Source organism: Mycothermus thermophilus, assembly GCF_041956435.1.
Source record: "Mycothermus thermophilus strain CBS 625.91 unplaced genomic scaffold VTJ04scaffold_4, whole genome shotgun sequence".
NCBI lineage: Eukaryota > Fungi > Ascomycota > Sordariomycetes > Sordariales > Chaetomiaceae > Mycothermus > Mycothermus thermophilus.
Genome location: NW_027191430.1, coordinates 2409265 through 2430125, shown reverse-complemented (window position 1 = coordinate 2430125; position 20861 = coordinate 2409265). Strand labels below are relative to the sequence as shown.

Here is a 20861-nt window from a genome sequence, read left to right as displayed (position 1 = left end):
CAGGACTTCGGCAACGTTCCCGTTGAACCGGTTGGATCGGGAGACAACAAGCACTCTAAAGACCTCTTGAACAACACTTCATGAGCCCAATTGGTTGAGACTCATCGTGCAGATAACCAATTCCCCTCAGCATCAACTCCACAACCTCCAACCTTGATGGAAACTTCATGGCGTCTCCATCGACCCCATGTACATGCTTCTCCAACCGGAACCTACTCCGAGCGCCACAAGGAGACACCGCCTCCGCGCCCTGGGGCAGGTTTCTATGTCCGGGATTCTGGAGTCGGAGAAAAAAGTGAGCCAAGACATTCTAGGTTGAGCAAGTTACTATTTACAGACCCAAGAAGCACACGTACTCTAGCCCCCCGACCTCGGTGGTTGTTTAAGTCTTGTTGAACCTTGGCATGTTGCTCGCCAACAAGATCCACAAGAGAGACGTGACAACATTGGATTTCGTGATTACAAACAATATGAACACGAAGCGACTCGGTTTTGATGGAGGCTATGTTCCGAAGATAGAGTGTTGTGAGAGGAGTTTTCGAACTCATGTAGAGAGCGCTTGAGGGTATTCTCAATGCTTGATTGTGTCCGACTTAGCAACAACTGTTCTCGAACTATTGGCCGTAATGTACATACAACGACACACAATTTGGTCCCCTCGAACAGAACGCAACCAGATAAGACCCATGTAAACTCGAGTAAAACAAAGAATTTCCCAGAGAAACACGAAGTTCCCAACACTTTCATGCTCCAAAGGTGTGCGGGTTAGGGTTCCTCCGCCTTCTCGCATTGATCCAAACTTGGAAACAAATCCCTGTCGCCAAGGACGGCTCGGCCCGCACCTTAGCGCCTTGGCAAGGTGGACGTTCCTGGTCCGATCCTCTCCTGTGTCGCATGGACATTGGTATTCAACCAGAAGCTTACTCTAGCTCGACAACCCGGAAGATAATAGGTGCGTGTTGACAAAGGGTTGATACGCAGTCGACAGCATTTCGAGATTCTAAAAACACAACCTTCGCCCCAACAAAACTCATGAGGTTCTTAAGATGACACAGGCTCACCGAGCTAGTGAATTAACTCTGTTGCTTGCTTATGTCCCTGACATCAAAGCGCCAGTATGAATCAAGTCTTTGTTACCCCCAGGGGCATGCTATGCGCCCCAGATACAATGCCCATTGAATATCTCTTCGTAGCTACCTCAGGACGTACCTTGGTGCTTGTGTATCACTACCATCATCTTCTCAGCCCAGGCTCTCACCTCCCAAATCCGTCGTCACCAACACCAAGCTCACTTACTCTTCTCCGACAGCTGGAACTCGAAAACGAACCTACCCAAGGCATTGCTTACCATACCCAGAAAGTTCACCTCATCCACTACTTAACCATCTCCCCACAACTACGCAAACGCTACCTCCACAACACCATAAACAATGTGCACCACAGTCATCAAACTCTGGACCTGCGGCTGCGTCATGGACGAGTCCCAAGTCCCCTGCAGGTTCCCGGGAACCAACACCTGCAGCCCGGCGACGACCTACACAAATCTGGGCCATAAGTGTCCAATTTGCGCTCTGGAGTGTTTGTCGTCTGCGTCATCGTCTGATTAAAAGAGAAGGAGGGGTCTGGGCGATCTCGCTCACTGCCCTGGGTCGGGTACCTAGGTACTTTAGTTAATAGTGCAGCTCAGGTACCTGAAGTTCGGGGCATGGTCAAGAGGTTGGTTGCGTTGAGTTTGTTATCATTTGCTTCTTCGGGATGTAAGAGAGTTATAGAGAATAGGGGAAGACGTAGACTCAGTAATGTTTTGTGGTAAGAAAATAGACCGTTGATTTCAACTCAACAGCTTCAATTTTTCACTCTGCGGTGACCTGATGTACATCCCAGATGCTAAGCCGTTCGGGATATATACCTCACACAACAAGACCCCAAGACACAAACCGGAAGAGAATCCAGAAGGAACCTAGGATAGTGTTCAATCAGATCGGAGAGTGTCTGTCCATTGTCCGTCGTCTGTCCATTCTATCCCCAACCTTACCATCTAATAAACAACCCCCTACCTAATATCCCGCCCTCCTCCCTACCAACGGAACCCACCCCACCCCCCAAAACCCATGCAACCCAGAATGCGTATGTATCCAGAAGCCATGCCACGATGCTATGCAAAAGAACAAAAAGATGCAAAAACCCCCTGGTGTGCAAGCTTAATCCAAAAGCGTTCGTAATCCCAACCCATCCCCACGGCCAGTCTAAACCACTCCCCAACCCAATGCAGTAAAACAAGGAAGAAAAAGAACAACCAACGGAAACCACGTAAACTATCGTATAGCCAGCCCAACCCAACCCAACCCAACCTTTCCAACCACAAGGAATTAGACACTACGCAATAGATCATTCTGGTAGTAATGACCGGTACGTACGTACGTATCCACAGCCCACCAAAAATGAAGAGAAGAAAGACGAGGTGGTGGAGGAAAGAAGGGATATCACACCCCACAAAAACATCTTCCCACCAAGCCATACCCCAACCTCGCCCTCGCTCTCCCCCGGCTCCTCCCAAGCCCAGTACCTCGTATCCCCTTGTTTCCAGGCCCATCTCCCCAAAACAACCTCCCACGACATCGCTGCTTCTGCCGCCGCCAACCCCCCTCATCATCATCATCGCCGGGCCCCTATCTCGCCGACAATGCCGAGTTCCTCTTCCCCTCCTCCTTCGACGGCCCCAACCGCTTCGAAACCCACCTCGCCACCTTGGCTCTCACCCCCGTCTTCGTCTTTGTCTTCCCATCACCACCACCACCACCACCACCAACATCATCAAAAACAAAAACAACATTCTTCCCCCCTCCATCCAACGACGACGACGCACCGCACTCGCTCTCCGTCCAAAGATCCGGGGTGCGCGCGCCCGAGGAGGCACGGTCCCGATCACGGTCGCGCAAGAGGTCGCGATCGCGGCGGAGGAGCATGAACGACCTTCTTGGTTTGTCCTTCTTGTCCTTCTTGTCCTTTTCTTTGTTTTCTTTCTCCAACGGCTTAGGCGTCAGAGGAGGAGCGGGGGATGCGGCTGGTTTTGCAGAAGCTGTGGGGATGGGGTCGGCGATGGATACGGTGAGCGTCATTGGTTTGTCCTTCTCCTCCTCCTCCTCCTTTTCCAGCTCCCCCTTGTTCTTCTCCTCCTTGCCGGGTGGTGATGCCGGGGTAGATGGCGCGGGGTTAAGGGACGGAAAGGATACAGCGGTTACAAACCCCTCCGAAACAGGCCGCGGTTTGCGTTCCGTTTCTGCCTTTTCCTTTTCATCCTTCGCCGTCCTGTTCCCACTGCTGCTGTTGGTGGCAGTGGTAGTGGTGGAAGTAGTCGTCGGGGGAAACGTAGGTGTTTTCAAAATCCCCTTCAACTCCTTCCTCCCGTTCTTTTCCCTATCCATTTCCGCCTTCCAATTCGCCAAGTCCCCTTTCCCCGCCACCGCGGTCCTGCGGGAATTTTGCTCTCCATCATACGAGATGGAAATGCCCCTCTTCCTTGTCACAGTCGTCGGAGCAGCAGGGCTCGGCGGCGGATGCTCATCCTTGCCCGAAGTTGAACCACCACATTCATCCAGATCTGGAAATTTATTCTCCCCACCACTGCCGACCCCAGCAGCGGCGGCGGCAGCCTGCTTCAGCATCCGCTGCATAAACGCCGCGCCAGAGCTGGTTGCGCGTCTCTGCTGCGTTGTGCCGGCAGTGGATGTGAACGAGGTTGGTGTCGGGGCGCGAGAGCCGGCGGGGGATGGCGAGGGGCCGCGCGATGTCGGTCCTGTGGTTGGGGAGGAGGGCTCCCAGAAATGGTGGTGATGATGGTGATGGTGGTGAGAAAAGAAAGGGATTGGCATGGACGATCGTTTCGGCAGGGGGGAAGTGGTTCCGTTGGGAGTGGGTGGCTGATCCAGAGAGGGCGGTTCGGGAGTGGAGTGCCGAGTAGTCCAGGTGTTGCGGCGAGCCTGGCGGGAGCGGGTGGACGAGGAAAGCTGGTTGGAGTTCGCTGAAGTCGCGGTGGAATTTGCGGCGTTACAGTCTGGAGCGGAAGTGGTTGAGCAGGCAGACGGAGGTGGGATGCACGCGCTGGCAACTTCGTGATGCCAGCTCGAGCGGAGGCAGACCCAGATGGCTGAGACGGCGATCAGCATCTTGGTGGCGTCGTCGACTGGATAGGTGGTGCGCGGTGATGCTGCCGCGTCTGGGTCGGAGGGGGCTGTTGGGATGCAGACGGCTGAGTCGTTCTCGCATTCAGCAGGGCATCCCGAAGTCGGCACCGACACGGAGGAAGGAGAAGACGGAACTGATCGGGGGATGACGGGAGCGCCGCCGCTCAGCGACTGAGAGCGCCCTGTCCGTGTGATGGGCGGACGTTTGGCATGTGAAGCCGAAACGGACGTGTACGTGTCCTGGATGTCGAGAGTCGACGGCGTGAGAGTCGCCATGACCGGGTGGCGGCGTGTCAAGGGGTTAATGATGCTAAAGGTATACCGCGGAGGAGAATTTGTCTGCGCAGTCGAGTCACCGGCGGTAGTCCCCGACCCATGTCTACGGGCCCATCTCGCCGTGATGGTCTTGCCTTCAGCATTGGTATGCACAAAATCAAACGACCCGTTGGGCAGCGGGCGCGCCACCCACACAGACCCGTCATCGAGCACAATCTCGGCCTCTTCCGAGTGCTTCAGCGGGCTGTAGACAGCCAGCAGGTTCCTTCCCTCAAAGGCCTCGTCATCGCTCTCCTCGTCTGAGTCCCCATCATCCCTCCTGACCAACACCACATCGTCATAGCCCAGGTGACGCTTGACCCCCAAGATGGCGGGGAACAGCTTCGCCAGCCGTGGCGCCGCGACGGGACCGGCGATCCTTGCCGCCGGAAACACTTCCAGAATGGGCTGCAGCCTGCCCTCGGCCGAAATAACCTGCAGCTGCAGCAGAAGACGAGGCCGGAGGACCTTTTGCACCACCTTGGCCTTGCCGATAATCCTCGGCGCCGGATAGCCGAGGTAGTAGGTGGTGGACGACTTGCGGACGGATCTGCGACCACCCTTGCGGTGGCGGGACGACACAGCGCCTGGACGAGAGCCCGAGGCGCCGTCGACGGACAGTGCAGCATCACTAAGGTACTCAGATTCGGAGACGGGCGCGGATTCGTCATGGGCCGAGGGGGTTGGAGGAGGCGGGTTGTCGTCGTCGTCCTCGTCGACGACGTGGGGCTCGCGGAATCTCACGACAGGCGACGAGTCTCGCGGGATGTAATCGGAGGCGGGCCGCTGCCGCAGCACGGGAGCCGAGGAGTCATTGGGGAGGGTACGGTTGCCAGCTGCACGCTGCTTAGGGGGCGGAAAGGCGGACCTCAGCAGAGGCGACGGGAGAGCGGCAGGTGGAGGGCGGGATGAGTACTCGTGGCCATGGAGACTGGCTCCCGAGTGTAAGAACATAGTCGCTTGGACGACCAGGCGCAGGCCTGATGGCGAGCGACTGCGAGGTCAGCGTGACGTGGATTCCTTCTCACCTCACAGCGCACGACGGCCACAGCAGAAGATGTCGGACGAGATGCGAGGAAAGAAGGGAAGAGGGTGTTGAAGGCACAAGGTCATTGAAGGCTGTCGAGTTGTGACACAAGGCCTTGCAGTTGGCCGACGGCTGGGAGATGCTGTGCCGTAAGCATGCAGACAGATCGATGGCCTGGAGCTGGCGGTGATGGAAAGGAAGAAAGGGAAGTGTTGGGTTGAATGTCGTTGCCACAGGTCAGAGAGATAGTAGATACGCAGAAGTGATGTCTCACCGCAAAAAGGATTGTCAACAAAAGAAAAAGAAGAATATAACGGTGGTCATGCGAGGTTGTAGCCGTTCCGTCGTCGAGTCGTACGTTGTAGCAGCCAAGAGGAAAGGAGGTGGTGCGGCGAAAGTTGGCATCATGAATTGGATGGGAAGCAGCGCTTAAGTTAGTTGCGTAGTCGCTGGGCTGAGGCCCAACCTTCCAGGTTGGATGACAAGAGACGGCGATCCCAGGCTCTGGGGTCCGACCCATGCGAATGGTCCCATGTGTCCCATGTGTTTCCACCGCGGCTCCCACGGTTCCCACGGTTCCCACGGTCCGCACGAGGATCCGACCGACGGAGACGGTGTGGTGCCGGACCCCGAACACCTCAGCGTGCGCCGGTGGTGGGGCGCTACCTGAGTTACTACTGTGGTAGGGGTCAGGGGTCAGGGGCAAGGGGGAAGCTCTCAGCTGGGGGATCTCCCTCGCCAGGAAGAACCAAAGCAGTGGATGTGGATGGACAAGCCAGGCCATGAAACGAGGCCTCAGCGCCTCAAAAAGTCTCAGGTTGCCTCGGAGGAGCTGCAAATCAGATCGACAAGGTTGTGTTTTTTGATTGTGTTTCGACAGTTTGCCATTGATACACACAACACAAGCAGGTAAGGTCAACGATGGAAAATGTCAGGTTGGTTTTGGCCACCCATGCATGCTCACTAGTGTAGACGATGCTGTCAAAGCTGGCTGAAGGCCGAGAGACCAAGTGGACACCGCTTCTCCTGTTCGGGCCGGCCACAGATATTTTTTCCAGTGCAATTGATGAGGGGTCTTCTTCAATTTGCCATTCACTTCATTGAGGGGTTGGTCTGGGAGCCAGAAAAGCAATGGGCCAGGAAAGCCCGGTGACAGTCAGGCGATCGGCCAGATCCGAGTCCCCAGTGCATCTCCAACACACGACATAACGGCTCAACACAAAAGTCGCCGAGGTAAGCTGGGGATGGTCGATTGCGTTCACCGGGGGTCCCGTTCTGTGCAACCTGCAAACAAGCTCACATGGCCAACCTCAACCTTGTGTCTGGAGGTCTCGGATGCGTTGCCCACATTGGATGGCGCGTCTTTCGACTGGCATGCAGCATGCAGCTGTGCAGATGGGGACAACCTACGTGGTCGTACAGAAGGGCGGTGTTGAGCGTTCCAGATTTAGTTATCGGTCTCGGGGAGGAAGAATTTACAAGTCCAATTTCTTTGGTTCGGGATTGGTTTTAACATGGCAACCCAACTCCGATTAATGATCCATCCGAACCACAAGATCGTGGAGCCGAAGAGCCTCAAAAAAGTTGATAATCCCGCAACACCATCCGCCAGAAGCCGAAGGTGCCCGTTTGCCCGGGGAATACTGTGTTTTTGCGTCATGTGCTGTGTGCAGAGTATGTCATGATCTCATGCCATAGGTGAGGAGGAAAGCTCGCGAGATGTTGAGCTCGAAACGACGTCAGCGCAGCCTGATGGTCGTGGGCGCTGAACGGAGCATGCTCCGGCTGCTTCGGCAGTTTCTCGAGGTGTAAACTAATCATTAAGCTTAGTTGGAGAGTTTCTTGCTTGTAGGTTACATCCCGTCCCGCTGCATTCGCGAGGGAAACAGATGCGAGAGAACCATGAGCTTTCCGAGTTTGCTTGTTCCGCGAGGTTTCCATTGTCATCAGTGGCTTCCCGGCCATGCCGCTTCACCGGGTCCGCCTGCAACCCTGGGCTACCTGAACCCTTAGACGGCCGGTTGGAGTCAATTCAAACCCTAACCCTTGGGTTCCTACGACTTCACGCAACCCTGAACCAACTGCAATGGATGAAACAACACCTCATCACCTCAGTTCTCAAAACACATCAAGTTCTAGAGTTGGATGGGAGAGAAACACATTTCACCTCCACAACATTTCAACTGTAGTTCAATCCACTCCCTCCCATGTTTCTACACGGCATGAAGTTGATCTAACAAAGACATACTCTCCTTCTCTCTTTTCTTTCCCCCCTCTTTTCTCTCCTCAGCACCACCTCCTCACCTTACCTCTACACACCTCACCATGTCCTCACCACCACCCCAGCCATCCTTATTATCCACCACCGCCCTCACCCACCCCTGCCGTACCCTCACCGCAGCCTTCGTCGTCTGGAAATTTGTCCTCCTCCTCATCGCCATCGGCGCCGTCCTGGCCGGGGAAGCCTACGACACGTCCGCCAACATTGTCATCCTCGGCACCAATGCCACCACCCCTGCAACACAACAACCGTCCCTGTTCTCCCGCCTGGTTGCCCGCCTCACAAGTTGGGATGCAATTTACTTCACCAGCATCGCCAGGGACGGCTATGTGCATGAGCAGTTCTGGGCGTTTGGGAGCGGCTTGCCGGGGGTTGTGAGGGGGGTTTTGAAGGGTGAGTGAGTTATGAGTTACCTGAGGTTCAATCAATGAACCAAACCTTTCACTTATACGTCGATCCGTACCATGATTGTTATCACCCATCTATCTCTTATCCACATCATTCCCACTAACCAAACAACCAACCTCATCCAGCGTCCCAATCCCTAGGTCTCATCACCCCTTCCTCCCCGAACCATTCCCTCCTCCCCGAATCCCTCATCGCCATCACCACCGCCAACACCGCCCACCTCCTCTCCGCATTCATCCTCCACCGTCTCGGCGCCCTCCTCTTTCCACGCCAGCAGCAGCACCCCTCCCCCATCCCGCTCATCGCGGCGTTGCTGCACATCCTCTCCCCCGCTGGCCTCTTTCTCTCCGCGCCCTATTCCGAAAGCTCCTTCGCCTTGCTATCTTTTGTCGGTTACTTGTTGTTTGCGCTCGCCCACCACCACCAACACGATGGCGCCAGGCGGGACGCCTACACCCTTGCCGCCGGCGTGGTGTTTGGCGCGGCGACCGTGTTTCGCAGCAACGGCGTGCTGAATGGGCTTTTGTTTGCTTGGGAGGGGGCGAGGATTCTCCCGGGGCTGGGGAGGCGGAACGTCTCGGTGAGGGAGAGGGTTGGGGTTGTGAGACGGCTGGTGGTGTTAGGGATTGCTGGGGTGTGTGTTGCGTTGGGGACGGTGGTGCCGCAGGCGGTGGCGTATCGGAGGTTTTGTCTTTCTGGTAGTGGTGATGGGGAAGGAAAGGAGGTGAGGGAGTGGTGTGGTCGGTGGGTGCCGAGTATTTATGCTTTTGTGCAGGCGTATTATTGGTATGTTGCTCTCTCTCGCGCTCTCTCTTTTCCCGAAGTTGGGGGATCGGGATCGGCTGACGTGGTGGACAGGAATACCGGGTTTTTGCGGTACTGGACGGTTTCTAACCTCCCGCTATTCCTCCTCGCCGCGCCCATGTTGACGATACTCGTCGTCTCCGGCGTAGCTCAGCTCAAGGGAGGAGGCGTGGTGACAACCCCGTCATCATCGGCGGAAACATCTGCACCACCGGAAAAGAAGAACCCAACAACTCCTACTACTTCCACCCCCAGCAGCGCAACCTCTTCTCAGCAGGAGAGGTTCACTTCCCTCCTCACCTCCGCCGCCGCGGCCCAAGTCCTCCTCGCCATCCTCGCTCTGACATCCTACCACGTCCAAATCATCACCCGCCTCTCGTCGGGGTATCCGCTGTGGTATTGGTGGGTGGCGGGGAAGTTGGTCTCAAGCGAGGAGAGGGATAGGGTCTTGGCCAACCGGATCGTGATGTTCATGGTGATGTACGCGGCCGTGCAGGGGGTGTTGTTCGCGTCGTTTTTGCCGCCGGCTTGAGGGATTCGTCGGTGTGGTTGCTTGCTTGCTTTGGGGTGTGAGGGATGGGGTTTTTGAGGTCGGTTCAGGTATTTATTTAGCAGGCCGTTGTGGGTTGTTGTTTGCTATGGGTCGTAATAGATGGAATGCTGTTAGGATATTGGTTTTGAGTTCTGAAATTACATACCTATGGATGTGCAGCATCCCGTCGGCCGGAAATTGGGACGTATGCAATGTCATATATCACTAGAGCTTTTCTTCCCATTTTATTCTTGATTGACGTTTTCCACGTCTACACTTGTTCTTTTCGTTTTATACCCTTTTAGTTTCTTTCTATCTAGTCTATTTACAGGAAAACCGTTCCCTCGCGGGCCGGGTGAAAAACCTGTCCACTCCCTCCGTATCCTGGGTCGACTAGAACCATCTACTACGAAACCTGCTGATCTATAGCCAAGCATCGCGCCTCACAACGTCAAAACCATCTCTTTCAACTCATCACCCACGCAGCAATTTCTCGTCGGCATCGGAAGCGGATCGGAAAACCTGACTTTCCTCCCCTGCCGCGATGGCGGAGGCCGTACCACGTCCAGGATTTGACAGTGTGGCTGCTCCCTCCGAGCCGGGCACTTGCGATGCTTGTATTCGTCCAGGATCGCCCGATTCAGAAGCACAGGTGACGGGTTTCTAACTCTGATTCGAGCCGGACGTAACGGCGGGCAACACATCGCAACATCGTCCGCATCGCGTCTGTGCGCTGGTTCCGGAGGCTCCTTCCAGAACCCAATATTGCCGCCGCGAGGCACCTTCAGAGGTTCGAGAGTTGGAGATTGAGGAGAACACGCCGGAGGAACAGTACTGTCGGATTTGTCAGCTGGCGACTCGCGCATGCAGGGGAGGTTCAAGTGGCTCGGCGGCTCCTCCATGCCCGCGGTGAAGGTGAGCAGGGGGTTGGGATCGGGTGGTGCGGGAGTGGCGTCTTGCCATGGGTTGCGGAACGGCTCGAGAATGAGGGGCGGAAGCTGCGGCGGCAGGCTGACGACTTTGAAAGCGCTCGGGTCGAATAACGGCTCGGGAGTTGGCGCGTCGACGGCTTGGAAGAAGTTGTAGATCCACCCGGCGCGGAGCATGCACAGGTATGCGATCGTCGGGCCGAGCCACAGGCCGAGGACGGCGCCGTAGGTGGCTTTGAAGATGAGGACGTCGTGGTGGCGGATGAGGAGCCTGGGATTGTGTTTCTTAGGGTGGATCACCAGGGAAGAGAAGGACGGAAAGGGGGTAAGGTAAGGTAGGTACTCACCAATCGCCATGATCTTCCACTCCAGCAGCCATGAGCAACCCAACTGCAGGCCCAATCATGACCGCATACGCCGGACCCGCAAGCATCAACCCGCGAAGCAGAAACCCAAAGACCAGACACACGGTCTTGCACACCGGGGCCAGGTCGGGCCGGTTCTGACAGAACCGGAGAGCCCACCCTTCTACGTTGCGCTTGTTTAGCAGGAAGAACCAGCGCAAGAACCGGCCCCGAGGCTCCTTGCAGGTGTACAGCGGCTTGACGCGGCTGCAGACCAGTGCGCGGCTCAACAGGCACATGACGACCGTGCAGGTCACCATGCACTGGATGACGGTCGTGAACAGGGCGTCGATCACGAGCGGTGCTGGGCCGTGGAACAGAGATGGCGGCGACAGCGGTGGCACGCCCGGGCGTTGGGGACGGGAGTGCATGACTGGGACGAAATGGCAGTGACGTTAGAATTGTTGAGTGAGTGGGTGCGTCACTTCCTTTACCCAACCTGGAAGGGAGAAGGAAAAAAGGATGGAAGACGTGGCAAGACAAGTGATCGTGAGCAAGTCAGGAGGAACTTACGGAACGCAGTCAAAAGCCCCAGTCCCCCACCCATCAGCATGGCCGGGACAGCCACGCGCACCAGGAGGAACAAGACCTGAGTCCAGGTCAGCTTGGTCGTGGGAGACCGCAGGTAGGTGATGCCGGTGGGCATCAGGGACTGGTAGGAGCCGTTGCCGGTTTGGGCCGGGTCGCTGCGGCGAGTGTCGAGTGCCGGGGCGGTAATCCACCACGTCTTGAGGGGCAGACGCGGGACGGGGTCGGTGTGGGACATTTTGTTGTGATGTAACAAGAAACAAGGTCGGGTTGAGTGTAGTGATGATGATGATGTCGCTGTACTTGTTGGTGTCGGGGGTTTGTTTTGTTTAACTAATCAGTAAATTCCAAAGAGGAAGCTAAAGAAACCAGGAAAGTATATATAGTTTTCCAAGTGTTGTCCGAGTCCATTTCGAAGAGGTATGACTCTTCAACGTCACTCTTCATGCCCGTTTCCGGAAACATGAGTCCTTCGTAACTGTCGAGTCATTAAGCGCGGGAGTCTGATCTTCGATGGTTGATGGTATGATCAGACGAGCAAAACGACACCTACAAACAAAGTAAGGAAGAAGGGCCACAGAACTTGGAATGTCGACAAGAGAAATTAATAAAGTGTTTGCAGAGCATGATGATCTCTATTGTAGTCAAATTCATGGCAGCCAGATCCAGGCGAGTATTGGTAAAACTTCCCTCCTGGCCATGCCAAGTTGATTCCACTGCACCACCAAGCTTCGAATCTTTCATCGCAGTCGATCGGACTCCCTTGGCGTTCGCCATGGCGGCCTCTGCCGCCAACATCAAGGTCGAGTCTGATATGTACGAGCCGTTTGTTCATCCACGCCCTGCCCCGTCGACTTACGATCCCGATCGTACGGCCAGCGTCAAGGAGGAGCCAAAGGCATTAGTCCCTGGCATTCCATGCCTCAGGAAACCCCCTTGGCAAACCGCTGCTAGGTGGCTCTGCAAGCATTCAACCCTCCGGCGGCCTCGCCTGGCTAGGTCTCCTCAACATGGAGCACATCGACCTTATCGCACGATGGCTGCCCCTTCCTACCTTATGGAAAACATGCAGCCCTGCGCAAGGTAGATAATTAGCCGCGGCTCAACGACGTGGCCACGCTCAAGCCATCAGTCCGCCGCCGCAATCTTGTTTTTTGCCATGCCTGATGGCCGCCGCAGCCGGCCCGGACAGCCAGGCACACGCCGCCCCAAATTCTAACTCAGAACTCCTGAGCTGAGGGAAGCGGTCAAGCACTACGTTCTCCACCCGCCGCTACCGTTCTCGCTATCTTTGTTGTGCGACACCTAACCCTCGGTGGTGGTGGTGGTGTTGGTTGGCGACCCGGGAATCAGGGACAAGTGGGTCATGGAGCGGGAGGCCCACTTTTACCCGCTCAACTGCCGAAAAGTCTGGGGGAGGCTGACAGGGGTCTTGCCTGTCCAGGGAATTTTCTGGAACGCAGCTCTGTCCAAAACAAAGAGATCGCATGTGAATGGAGACGGATATTGCCATCGTCGGATATCCTTGACATGGTGGCCACAACGAGAGTTTTAGAAAGAGCACTTCTAGGTACAAAGGGGAATCGTAGCCGCAGCGGGCCACGGTTAGAGATGAAAGAACCACGGGCATAGTGGAGGGGTGTGTTTAAGCCGGCATTATTGACAATGGCTTGTGCGTTGCACAGCAGATATGCGGCGGATGTGTTGCTGGACAGTCTATGGGTGAAGACCTTGTGCTTTCATTCTAGGCCCACAGCATAAGGACGGTGGGTATGTCGTCGTACTCAAAGACTCAAAGCAATTGGCAGGGGCAGGGGTCGAGGGGACGGAGCCGATGGTAGGAAGGTCAGCAGTGTGAGGAGCAGGGTGTGTTCTATGATGAACCTCTCTATATAGCTAGCAGCACTCCTCCACGACGGCGACTTTTTCCGCGACGGTTTCGGCGGCGGACGATGTTTCTACGATGATGAGCCTAACCGTTCTACTTCCTTCTCCTGCTCGACGACGTAGTAAAGAAATAAACTGCTTCAGCTGGATAGGCCTGTAGCTAACCGCTGCGTAGTTTCCACCGTGGCAACCGTCGTGGAAAAGCTACAGCCCATAGTAGTGTAGTTACTGCAGCGGAATCCGATATGGTCCATCAAGCAAAGAGTTGCCAAGTTCACATGCGAGGTCCATCTTGGTGGCTCCCCGCCGACAATGCCGGTGGTGAGCTTCTTGGGTCAAAGCCTATGCTTGATCAGCTCCTAATAAATGAACGAGAACTTAGGCGAAAAGAGAGTAAATGAGTTGGAGTATCAATTGCTCCGTCGGGGCGAACTAAAAGCCTGGAGGCAATGTCTCTTTTTTGTAGCAGAAGCTAGGAGGAAGTCAGAAGCCAGGAGGAAGGTGTAAGTTCAAAGGTCAGAATCAGAGCTAGTGTTTCGAGTAGCGAGTATCTCCTTGAGAAGGAGATTTGAGCAAGGGAAACTCAGAACTATCACCGAGTTTGTTGTGCTGAAATTGCTGGGTCTGCTGGTCCTGGGAGTCGCCGAGGCAGCATCATTGTTCGTTGTGGCATTATCGGCAGTAGCAGTGTTGTTGCCAATCGTCGGCGCCGAACAGATGCCCAATTGGAAAGCGCCATGTGGGCTTTGTGGCTGTAGTCGGCACGATGAGGTACTGCCTGCGTTCGGCTTGTTTAGGCCTTGGGTCTTGGCCTTGGCCTTGAGTGCAAGCCGCTCATCATCAGACTCGTCTTCCGATTCTTTCTCAGAGGGCGAGTGGACCATGATTTCATCCTTGACCACAGGTGCAGGCTCTCGCATCTGCGCGGTTCTTGGGGGGAGGGGGGAGGGGGGAACCACCATAGACAAGGGAGCCTTTGAAGCACAGCCGTGAATGAGAGACTGCTCTGTTCTGTCCAGAGCTTGGCAGTGCCCTGCCACAACAGCAACCTTTCAACAACAGTAAGGAAGGGTCGATGTTATACATAGGCCGGTGTTGCTAAGGGGTTAACAGCACAGGCCATGGATTTATAGAATGTTGCATGGTTATACGTATAAAGGTCGCCGTTGCCGTCGCGGAGCCCGTGGCAGAGGGGTCGACGTTGACAAAGGGGTTCATATCACAGAACATATATTTATCGAAAGTTCATAATTACAGGTCACCGTTGCTGTTGCAGAGACTATTACGGAGGCTGTTGCGGAGGGGTCGACGATGATAAAGCGGTTGATATCACAGACCATTAATTTATAGAAATTTAATAGTTACATATTGCTATTGCTATCACTGTTGCCGTCGCAGAGGCCGTTGCGGAGGTTGTCGCGGAGGGGTTAACGTTAATAAAGGGGTTAGTATTACAGACTATGGATTTGTAGAAAAGTTAATAATTATGAAGAGGTTACTGGCGCTGTCGTAGAGACTGTTGTGGAGGGCGTGAGGCAGAAGTTGTTGCGGAGGCGCTGACCATTGCGGAGGTGTTGAGAACCGCCAAGCTACAGAGAGAGACCAATGTTGACAAGAGCCTCCTCTCCAGCCCTCCCAACAACAAAGTACCCTCTGAACATTCCCTATACCAGACATGGACAAGGCCCTTTATATCCCTCCTAACAATAAAGTAACTCCGGAATACTCCCGACACCTGCACAATACCTTCTACACCCCCAACCCCCTCTACTTGATTCTCCCATCCCTTCTTTTCATTTCCATCTAGGTCCAAGGACAACGGAGTACTTGTCCTCGGTCTTTACCTCGTGACTGAGTTGCCCCTTTGCCACTCCTAGTCACTCTGGTTAACGACCTTAGTAGTACCTTGTGACTTTCTCTCTTAGCCACAACCAAAGCCTTGGCCTCAACGCTTCAGCCCCTGCATTTCAAGAACAACTCTCCACACACTCTCAGCTACAACCACCTCAAGGCCTTGGCCTTGAATTGTATGCACCTACACCTACATTTCGGGAACAAGCTGCTGACCGATGGCGGGGTCCCATTCCACCACCGCAGAGACCGTTGGCTTTAGTGGTCCCTAACTTGGTAACCTTACTACAGTCTCTAGGTAACCGCCCTCTATATAGCTTGGCGGTTGTCAACAACCCCTCCGCGGCGGTCAGCGCCTCCGCGACGGTCTCCGTGGCGGTGATGGCCCTCCGCAACGGCGAGCTCTTTGTTTCTACAAAGCGGCAGAAAAGTAGCTATCACCGAGGCAGGTAGTCAACATCTCGGACGCCATCGCGGACACCGTCGCGGACACCGCCGCGGAGGGCCGTCACGGGAGTGCTGACATCACGTAAGAGGGCGGCATTTCAGAGATATTGAGGCTAGATTCTGCAGAGGCATTAATGTTAGGGAGGGGTTAAAGAATATAACCTCGACTCCTCTGCAGTTGTTGCGGAGAACGTCTCGGCGAACGTCGCGGGGGGGCTGACTTCTCGGAGGGGTTAAGCTTGTATTGTACAGCCATGGAAAAGTCAACGTCATGGAGGCGCCAACGCTGGATAGGCGTCGGCTTCGCAGAGAGTTACGAACCACCAACGCTATATAGAGAGCGGTTTTATCGGGCTTTCTCGGGTGTTGACCGCTGAACCTACGTTCAAGCGTTGATGTAGCACCGCTGCCAGCGACCTTGCCAGAGATCCACCCAAAGGGGCTGGGACAGAGTGTGCCAGGGCTGCTTGCGTCGTGTTGGAGGGACTCGGCTTGGGGCTGGTCTGATCTTGTGGAGATTGGACATTCTATGCTCTGCACCTCTTATTGTGGTTGTGGTTCAAAGAGTCAAAAAAAACTTGTGGGTGGGACAAAAAATTTTTCATTGACATGTCTTTGCCTCAATAGGCAACTGGGTTGTATCCTTTCACCCTCTTTCAAGCTCTTCTGCACCCTATGATATTGAGATTCAACTGCAAAGGGCTCAGATCCAATTCACATAACCAACTCGCAAGCTATTCACAACCATACAATCATCACAAGTGCAATGAAACATCAAGTAAAGGAGAAAATCTCGCAGACCTCAGTCCGCAACAAACCCGTAGTCACATACGAAGCCTGCATCCTGTATATTGTCCTTTTTGTTCAGACACCGACTCAGACACGCAGCCTGTCCGTCTGCTGTTCCTTTCCCCATACCAATCCCCTTGACAAAGGGGTAACCAATCCGCCAAAAGAATCGAATGTATATACACAAAGCCGTTCTTCCAGAAACGAAAGCAACAAAAAGGTATGTACAATAAACAAAATCACGAATCGAAATCATCCTTTCATGTCCGTTCCATGACGGACAATGCAGGCGAGAGTGAGAAAACCAGGGCGGACTGGCAAGTCCTTAGTTAGGCCACCTCGACCTTCTTTCTCAGTGACGAAGGATCTCAAGCAACCACCTGCACACCCTCCTCAGCGCGGAGCTGGCGACGACGCTTGTCGAACCCGAGCCCAGCCAGGCCGGGGCAGCGGGTTGGGAAGGGCCGGTTGCCACCGTTTCCGTTGCCGGTGGTGGTCGTCGGGGCAGCAGCAGCGGTCGACGTGGCGATGGCGGTCGTGAGGGTGGTTTGCTGGGGCGGCTGGACGGTGGTGGAGGTGGTGGTAGCGGCATCGGCCGAAGAAGAGGAAGTGGTAGTGACGGGGGCTTGGGTCGGAACAGGCACCGCGTCCCCAGTCAAAGCCGTGGCAGTCGACGTGGCCTGGGACGAGCTCTGCTGCAAGTTCCTGGCGGCGCCGGAGTAGAGCGCGGGGCCGGGAATCTCGTACGAGACGGGGGCATTGTAGATGCCCGCCAAGATGCCCTTGTCGTTGGGGGTGTACAGCGCGGTTCCCTTGACGCCCTGCGGCCGCGCGGTGCCGGAGCCCGTGACGAGGAGGTTGAAGCACTGCGGGTAGTTCTGGGCGCCGTTGGGCTGGCCGGCGGCGTGGAGGGCGATGATTTCGTGGCGCAGGACGTAGTGGCCGGGCGCGATGTCGGCGGGGATCTGGACCAGCCAGCCGGCGTTGTTGGCGATCAGCTCGTCCGACGCCCACCGGCCCGGCGCGGAGGAGCCGTCGATCAGGCCCTTTTCGCCGATCTTGAAGAACTCGAGGTCGAGCTTGTTGACCGACTCGCAGCCCGAGCTGCCGCAGGAGGCGAGGTAGTCGAGGACGGGGCCGTGGTGGCTCTCAGGCCACTGGTCCCACTGGATCCAAATCTTGTCGCCGGCCGCGACCACGGCGTGGCCGCCCGCGTTGGTGGCCTGGTTGTGGCAGATGATATCGCCTGAGGCGAACTGGTCGGGAGCAACGAAGCCGTTGTCGGTGTTGGCGGCGGTCCAGCCCACAACGGTCGGCGGGTTCTGCATGTAAGGGTGGGATGTGGGGTCGAAGTTCGGGTACAGCACGCCGTTGATGACGATGTGGGTGACATGGCCGTGGGCTGCGACCAGGGAAGCGCCGGCCAGGGCCGAGACAATGGACTTGGTGAAGCGAGGCATGGTGAAAGATGTGGTGAGTCGAGTACGAGGAAGTATGTACGTTGTCCAAGAAGGGAAGCGTAATCAACAGAGTACTGCCGTCTAGCGGAGCGAGTGGAAAGTCTTTCAAGACAACTAGGAATGAGAGGAAGAGAATACTCTTCAGTCAATGAAGGAGCGAATGGAAGCAAAGGAATGTCAGAGAAAGGAGAGGAACGGCTTGTGCTCAAGAAGACGCTTGCGCCTGGGGAGAGAAGAGGGAGGGCGGATGGGAGGAGGGCAGGATGAGAACACTTTATATCTCTGCAGTAGTATGTACATCCAACGATATGGTCAACCCTCCTGGACTAGCCGCGCCTTTCCAGACCAGCAACGGCTGCTTCATCCGAGGCGGCCGACAGCTTGGTCGAGATTGCTGACGCCATGGGAGCCTCAACCGTTGGGCAGTCGGTCCAAGGATGGCCTGCGTTTCAGCGAAATGAACGGCACACTTGCAAGGGGACCGAGGAACTGGGCAGCAAGGAGCGGGGCTCTTCATGGCCAACGACCTTGACATGCGCGCATGGCGTCACATCTGCTAGGAAGAGGCCCGCCTCCTTTCTCTGTGCGTGAATGATCAGGCGAGCTGGAAAATGTCAGGATCAGCATGACATGGTCTAGAGGGAGGGGAAGGTTGTCAAGGGGTCGATCATCGGGAAGAGTTGCCGCTGAGGTAGCATTGAGAACCTTGGAAGACATCACAAAGCAGAAATCATGCCCGTGGACGGGTGGGGAGTTGGTCGGTTGGCGGTCCCAGAGCCTCGGGGAGGGTGATGTGCGACAGGGTTGAGGCTTGACAACGACGATGTAGGCGGGCAAGATGCATCGGCGACATGGTCAGAATTCGTCAGCGCATGAACTGACGAAAAACAAAGCGTCGATGCAGCCAATGGCTCAGGCTGTCGACCATTGGGCGGACAGGGGATTTTGAAACATGGTGAGCTGGCGATGGGACGAAGGCGGGGTTTCGTTGGCGGTGCGGCTGCCCGCGCCGGGCATGGCGTTGATCCTCAGGGGATCTACGAGGATCTCCAAGAGGGCGCTAATGCAGGAACATGCCTCACTGCACCGTTGAGATCCACAACCAAACCCCACCATCTCAACCCGGCGGCTGCTACACGATGGCGTGCGAGAAGGCTTCCAGAGCGAAGCGCCGCGAGTTGCCGACGACGGGGATACGGCAACATGTCCCGGGCGGTGGAAGCAAGTGGAAGTTGGACGGGGGGTTGAAGTTGATAAATTGTGTGGATCAAGCACAAGCTCGCCGTCTAAACGGCAGGGTTGGCGGTTGACTGCACAACCTGAAACGATAAGCTCCAAGCTGGGAAGAAACTTGCGAGATGAACGGTGGAGAGATGGGATGCAATGTTGCATCAAATGTCCGACGTCAGAAAAAAAACAAAAATCCGCAGAACGGACGTGAAGAAGAGCAGAACAAACAGAATGACAGAATAACGAGTCAATGAGAGCTTGGGTGCAACAAGGTGTGATGTTCAACTCGTCCCGAGGTTGACGTTGGTTGCAACGTCCGCGTAGCACTGGGTGAGACTCGAAGATCATGAAACGTAGAAGCGCGTGGCTGCTGGCCTGGACCGGTTGATGGGCGCTCGCTACCGGGTTTGCGCTGCCATCTGTGGTGCCACATAAGGTTTGAGTAGAATGCTATCGTCTTTGGCGCCGCATGAGAGACAATGCGGATGGATCAGGTATGCGGTAAGTTGGCATCGCTGAGTTGATGCTGATGTCAAATAATTTGAAACATTCGACAATGGTCCGCCTGCCAATTGTATAGAAAGCATGAAGGCTCGGCCGCGGCCAGAACCAGGTTGGGAAGCTAGACAACAGGATGTGGAAAAACTCGGGTTGCCAACAAACCATATGCATGGAAAATCTGAAGGCTCGTTTGCACTCCGTATGTCCCGGTAGGGAATGATAATCACAGAACTATAGGCAAGCATGTCGTTTCATTCTCGAGGAGAGAAGTAGTGAAATGGAATGGATGTTGCGATGAGCAGCTGATAATACTTGATGCAGCGACGAGAGCGGCGTGGACGGGACTTGATAGAACCTACTTGCAAATTGAAGGTGGCATTTTCCTTTGGTGATGGTTGTTTTTCGAAGACCGGGTACCGCCCCGATGCTTAGGTACCTGTACCCGTGCCGGACTCGGAGGTTCCATGTTCCGGGGAAACTCCGGGCCCGCCTGGTTTCGGCGCCCAGTGTTCGGTGCACCTCCCGGAGTTGGACCCAAAAGCTCGGGATTTGTGGCGGCAGCACCGAAGCACCGGCGCCACACCTCCAGCACGGACCACACAACCCTCAGGTCGGTGGGGCTTGGAAAGGGAAAGCGCAGAGTGGGGTTGGAGCCAATTGAAGTGCACGCAGCGCGCCATTAGCGCCACAGCCGCGAGTCTGAGAAATTCGCAACCCAGAACGTCACTTTGCGTCTCCTGTTGACAGCAACAAGCGACCACAGAACTTAGCAACGGCGTAAGCGCGAGGGTGCTCACCACAGGTCCGTGCCGCTGCCTTCAATGCTGAGTACCAGTCATGTGATCACCACTAACTGCAGAAGTGCCCAATTGGGAAGCCACCGTTGAGCTGACTCTTGGCTGCTACCACACCTCCAACTTCCAACTTCTGCAAGTGCATCAATCTCTCCATCTCACCACCCGACGTCAGGTACGTCACCCGACCTCACCTGTCCCAGGCTCGGGTCGAGGACCACAGCGTCGCTGAATTGACCTACTGCATCACCAGAAAACTCCCAATACATACCGGGAGCCTCATTCATGCAAGATTGGGCCTCTCTCCGGAGTACCCGAGTGCTTTCGGATTAAGGATTTCCAGGAATCCAATCTGGTCGTCGTCGATGCTCAATGGAAACTCCGCCACAGAAACTCCCCGTCGACTTGACCGATCTCGAGACCAGAAAACAAAGAACCAGCTTCCAGCTGCCTGGATTTTCCCAAAGTCGACAATAAATCGGGGAAAAAG

At 55.4% G+C, this 20861-nt stretch overlaps 6 protein-coding genes across 6 annotated transcripts; 3 read left to right on the top strand and 3 right to left on the bottom strand.

Annotated features, from left to right (window-relative positions):
- Window positions 1-2669: 2669 nt before the first annotated feature.
- VTJ04DRAFT_6621 (uncharacterized protein) lies at window positions 2670-5453 on the bottom strand (the record flags this gene model as incomplete). The annotated part of the gene is made up of 1 exon (XM_069364861.1): window positions 2670-5453. The coding sequence occupies one exon, from the start codon at window positions 5451-5453 to the stop codon at window positions 2670-2672; it is 2784 nt and encodes a 927-aa protein (XP_069218645.1).
- A 2398-nt stretch (window positions 5454-7851) lies between these two features.
- Window positions 7852-9551, top strand: VTJ04DRAFT_6620 (uncharacterized protein; the record flags this gene model as incomplete). The annotated part of the gene is made up of 3 exons (XM_069364860.1): window positions 7852-8200; window positions 8341-9001; window positions 9074-9551. 3 exons carry the CDS (start codon window positions 7852-7854, stop codon window positions 9549-9551), a joined length of 1488 nt encoding a protein of 495 aa, XP_069218644.1.
- A 443-nt stretch (window positions 9552-9994) lies between these two features.
- VTJ04DRAFT_6619 (uncharacterized protein) lies at window positions 9995-11650 on the bottom strand (the record flags this gene model as incomplete). Its single annotated transcript, XM_069364858.1, has 3 exons — window positions 9995-10751; window positions 10828-11257; window positions 11398-11650. 3 exons carry the CDS (start codon window positions 11648-11650, stop codon window positions 9995-9997), a joined length of 1440 nt encoding a protein of 479 aa, XP_069218643.1.
- A 4713-nt stretch (window positions 11651-16363) lies between these two features.
- On the top strand, window positions 16364-16719 carry VTJ04DRAFT_6618 (uncharacterized protein; the record flags this gene model as incomplete). The annotated part of the gene is made up of 2 exons (XM_069364857.1): window positions 16364-16488; window positions 16554-16719. The coding sequence occupies 2 exons, from the start codon at window positions 16364-16366 to the stop codon at window positions 16717-16719; spliced, it is 291 nt and encodes a 96-aa protein (XP_069218642.1).
- A 35-nt stretch (window positions 16720-16754) lies between these two features.
- VTJ04DRAFT_6617 (uncharacterized protein) lies at window positions 16755-17846 on the bottom strand (the record flags this gene model as incomplete). The annotated part of the gene is made up of 1 exon (XM_069364856.1): window positions 16755-17846. The coding sequence occupies one exon, from the start codon at window positions 17844-17846 to the stop codon at window positions 16755-16757; it is 1092 nt and encodes a 363-aa protein (XP_069218641.1).
- Window positions 17847-20001: 2155 nt separating this feature from the next.
- VTJ04DRAFT_6616 (uncharacterized protein) lies at window positions 20002-20780 on the top strand (the record flags this gene model as incomplete). The annotated part of the gene is made up of 4 exons (XM_069364855.1): window positions 20002-20187; window positions 20325-20379; window positions 20440-20546; window positions 20625-20780. The coding sequence occupies 4 exons, from the start codon at window positions 20002-20004 to the stop codon at window positions 20778-20780; spliced, it is 504 nt and encodes a 167-aa protein (XP_069218640.1).
- Between the last annotated feature and the right edge of the window lie 81 nt (window positions 20781-20861).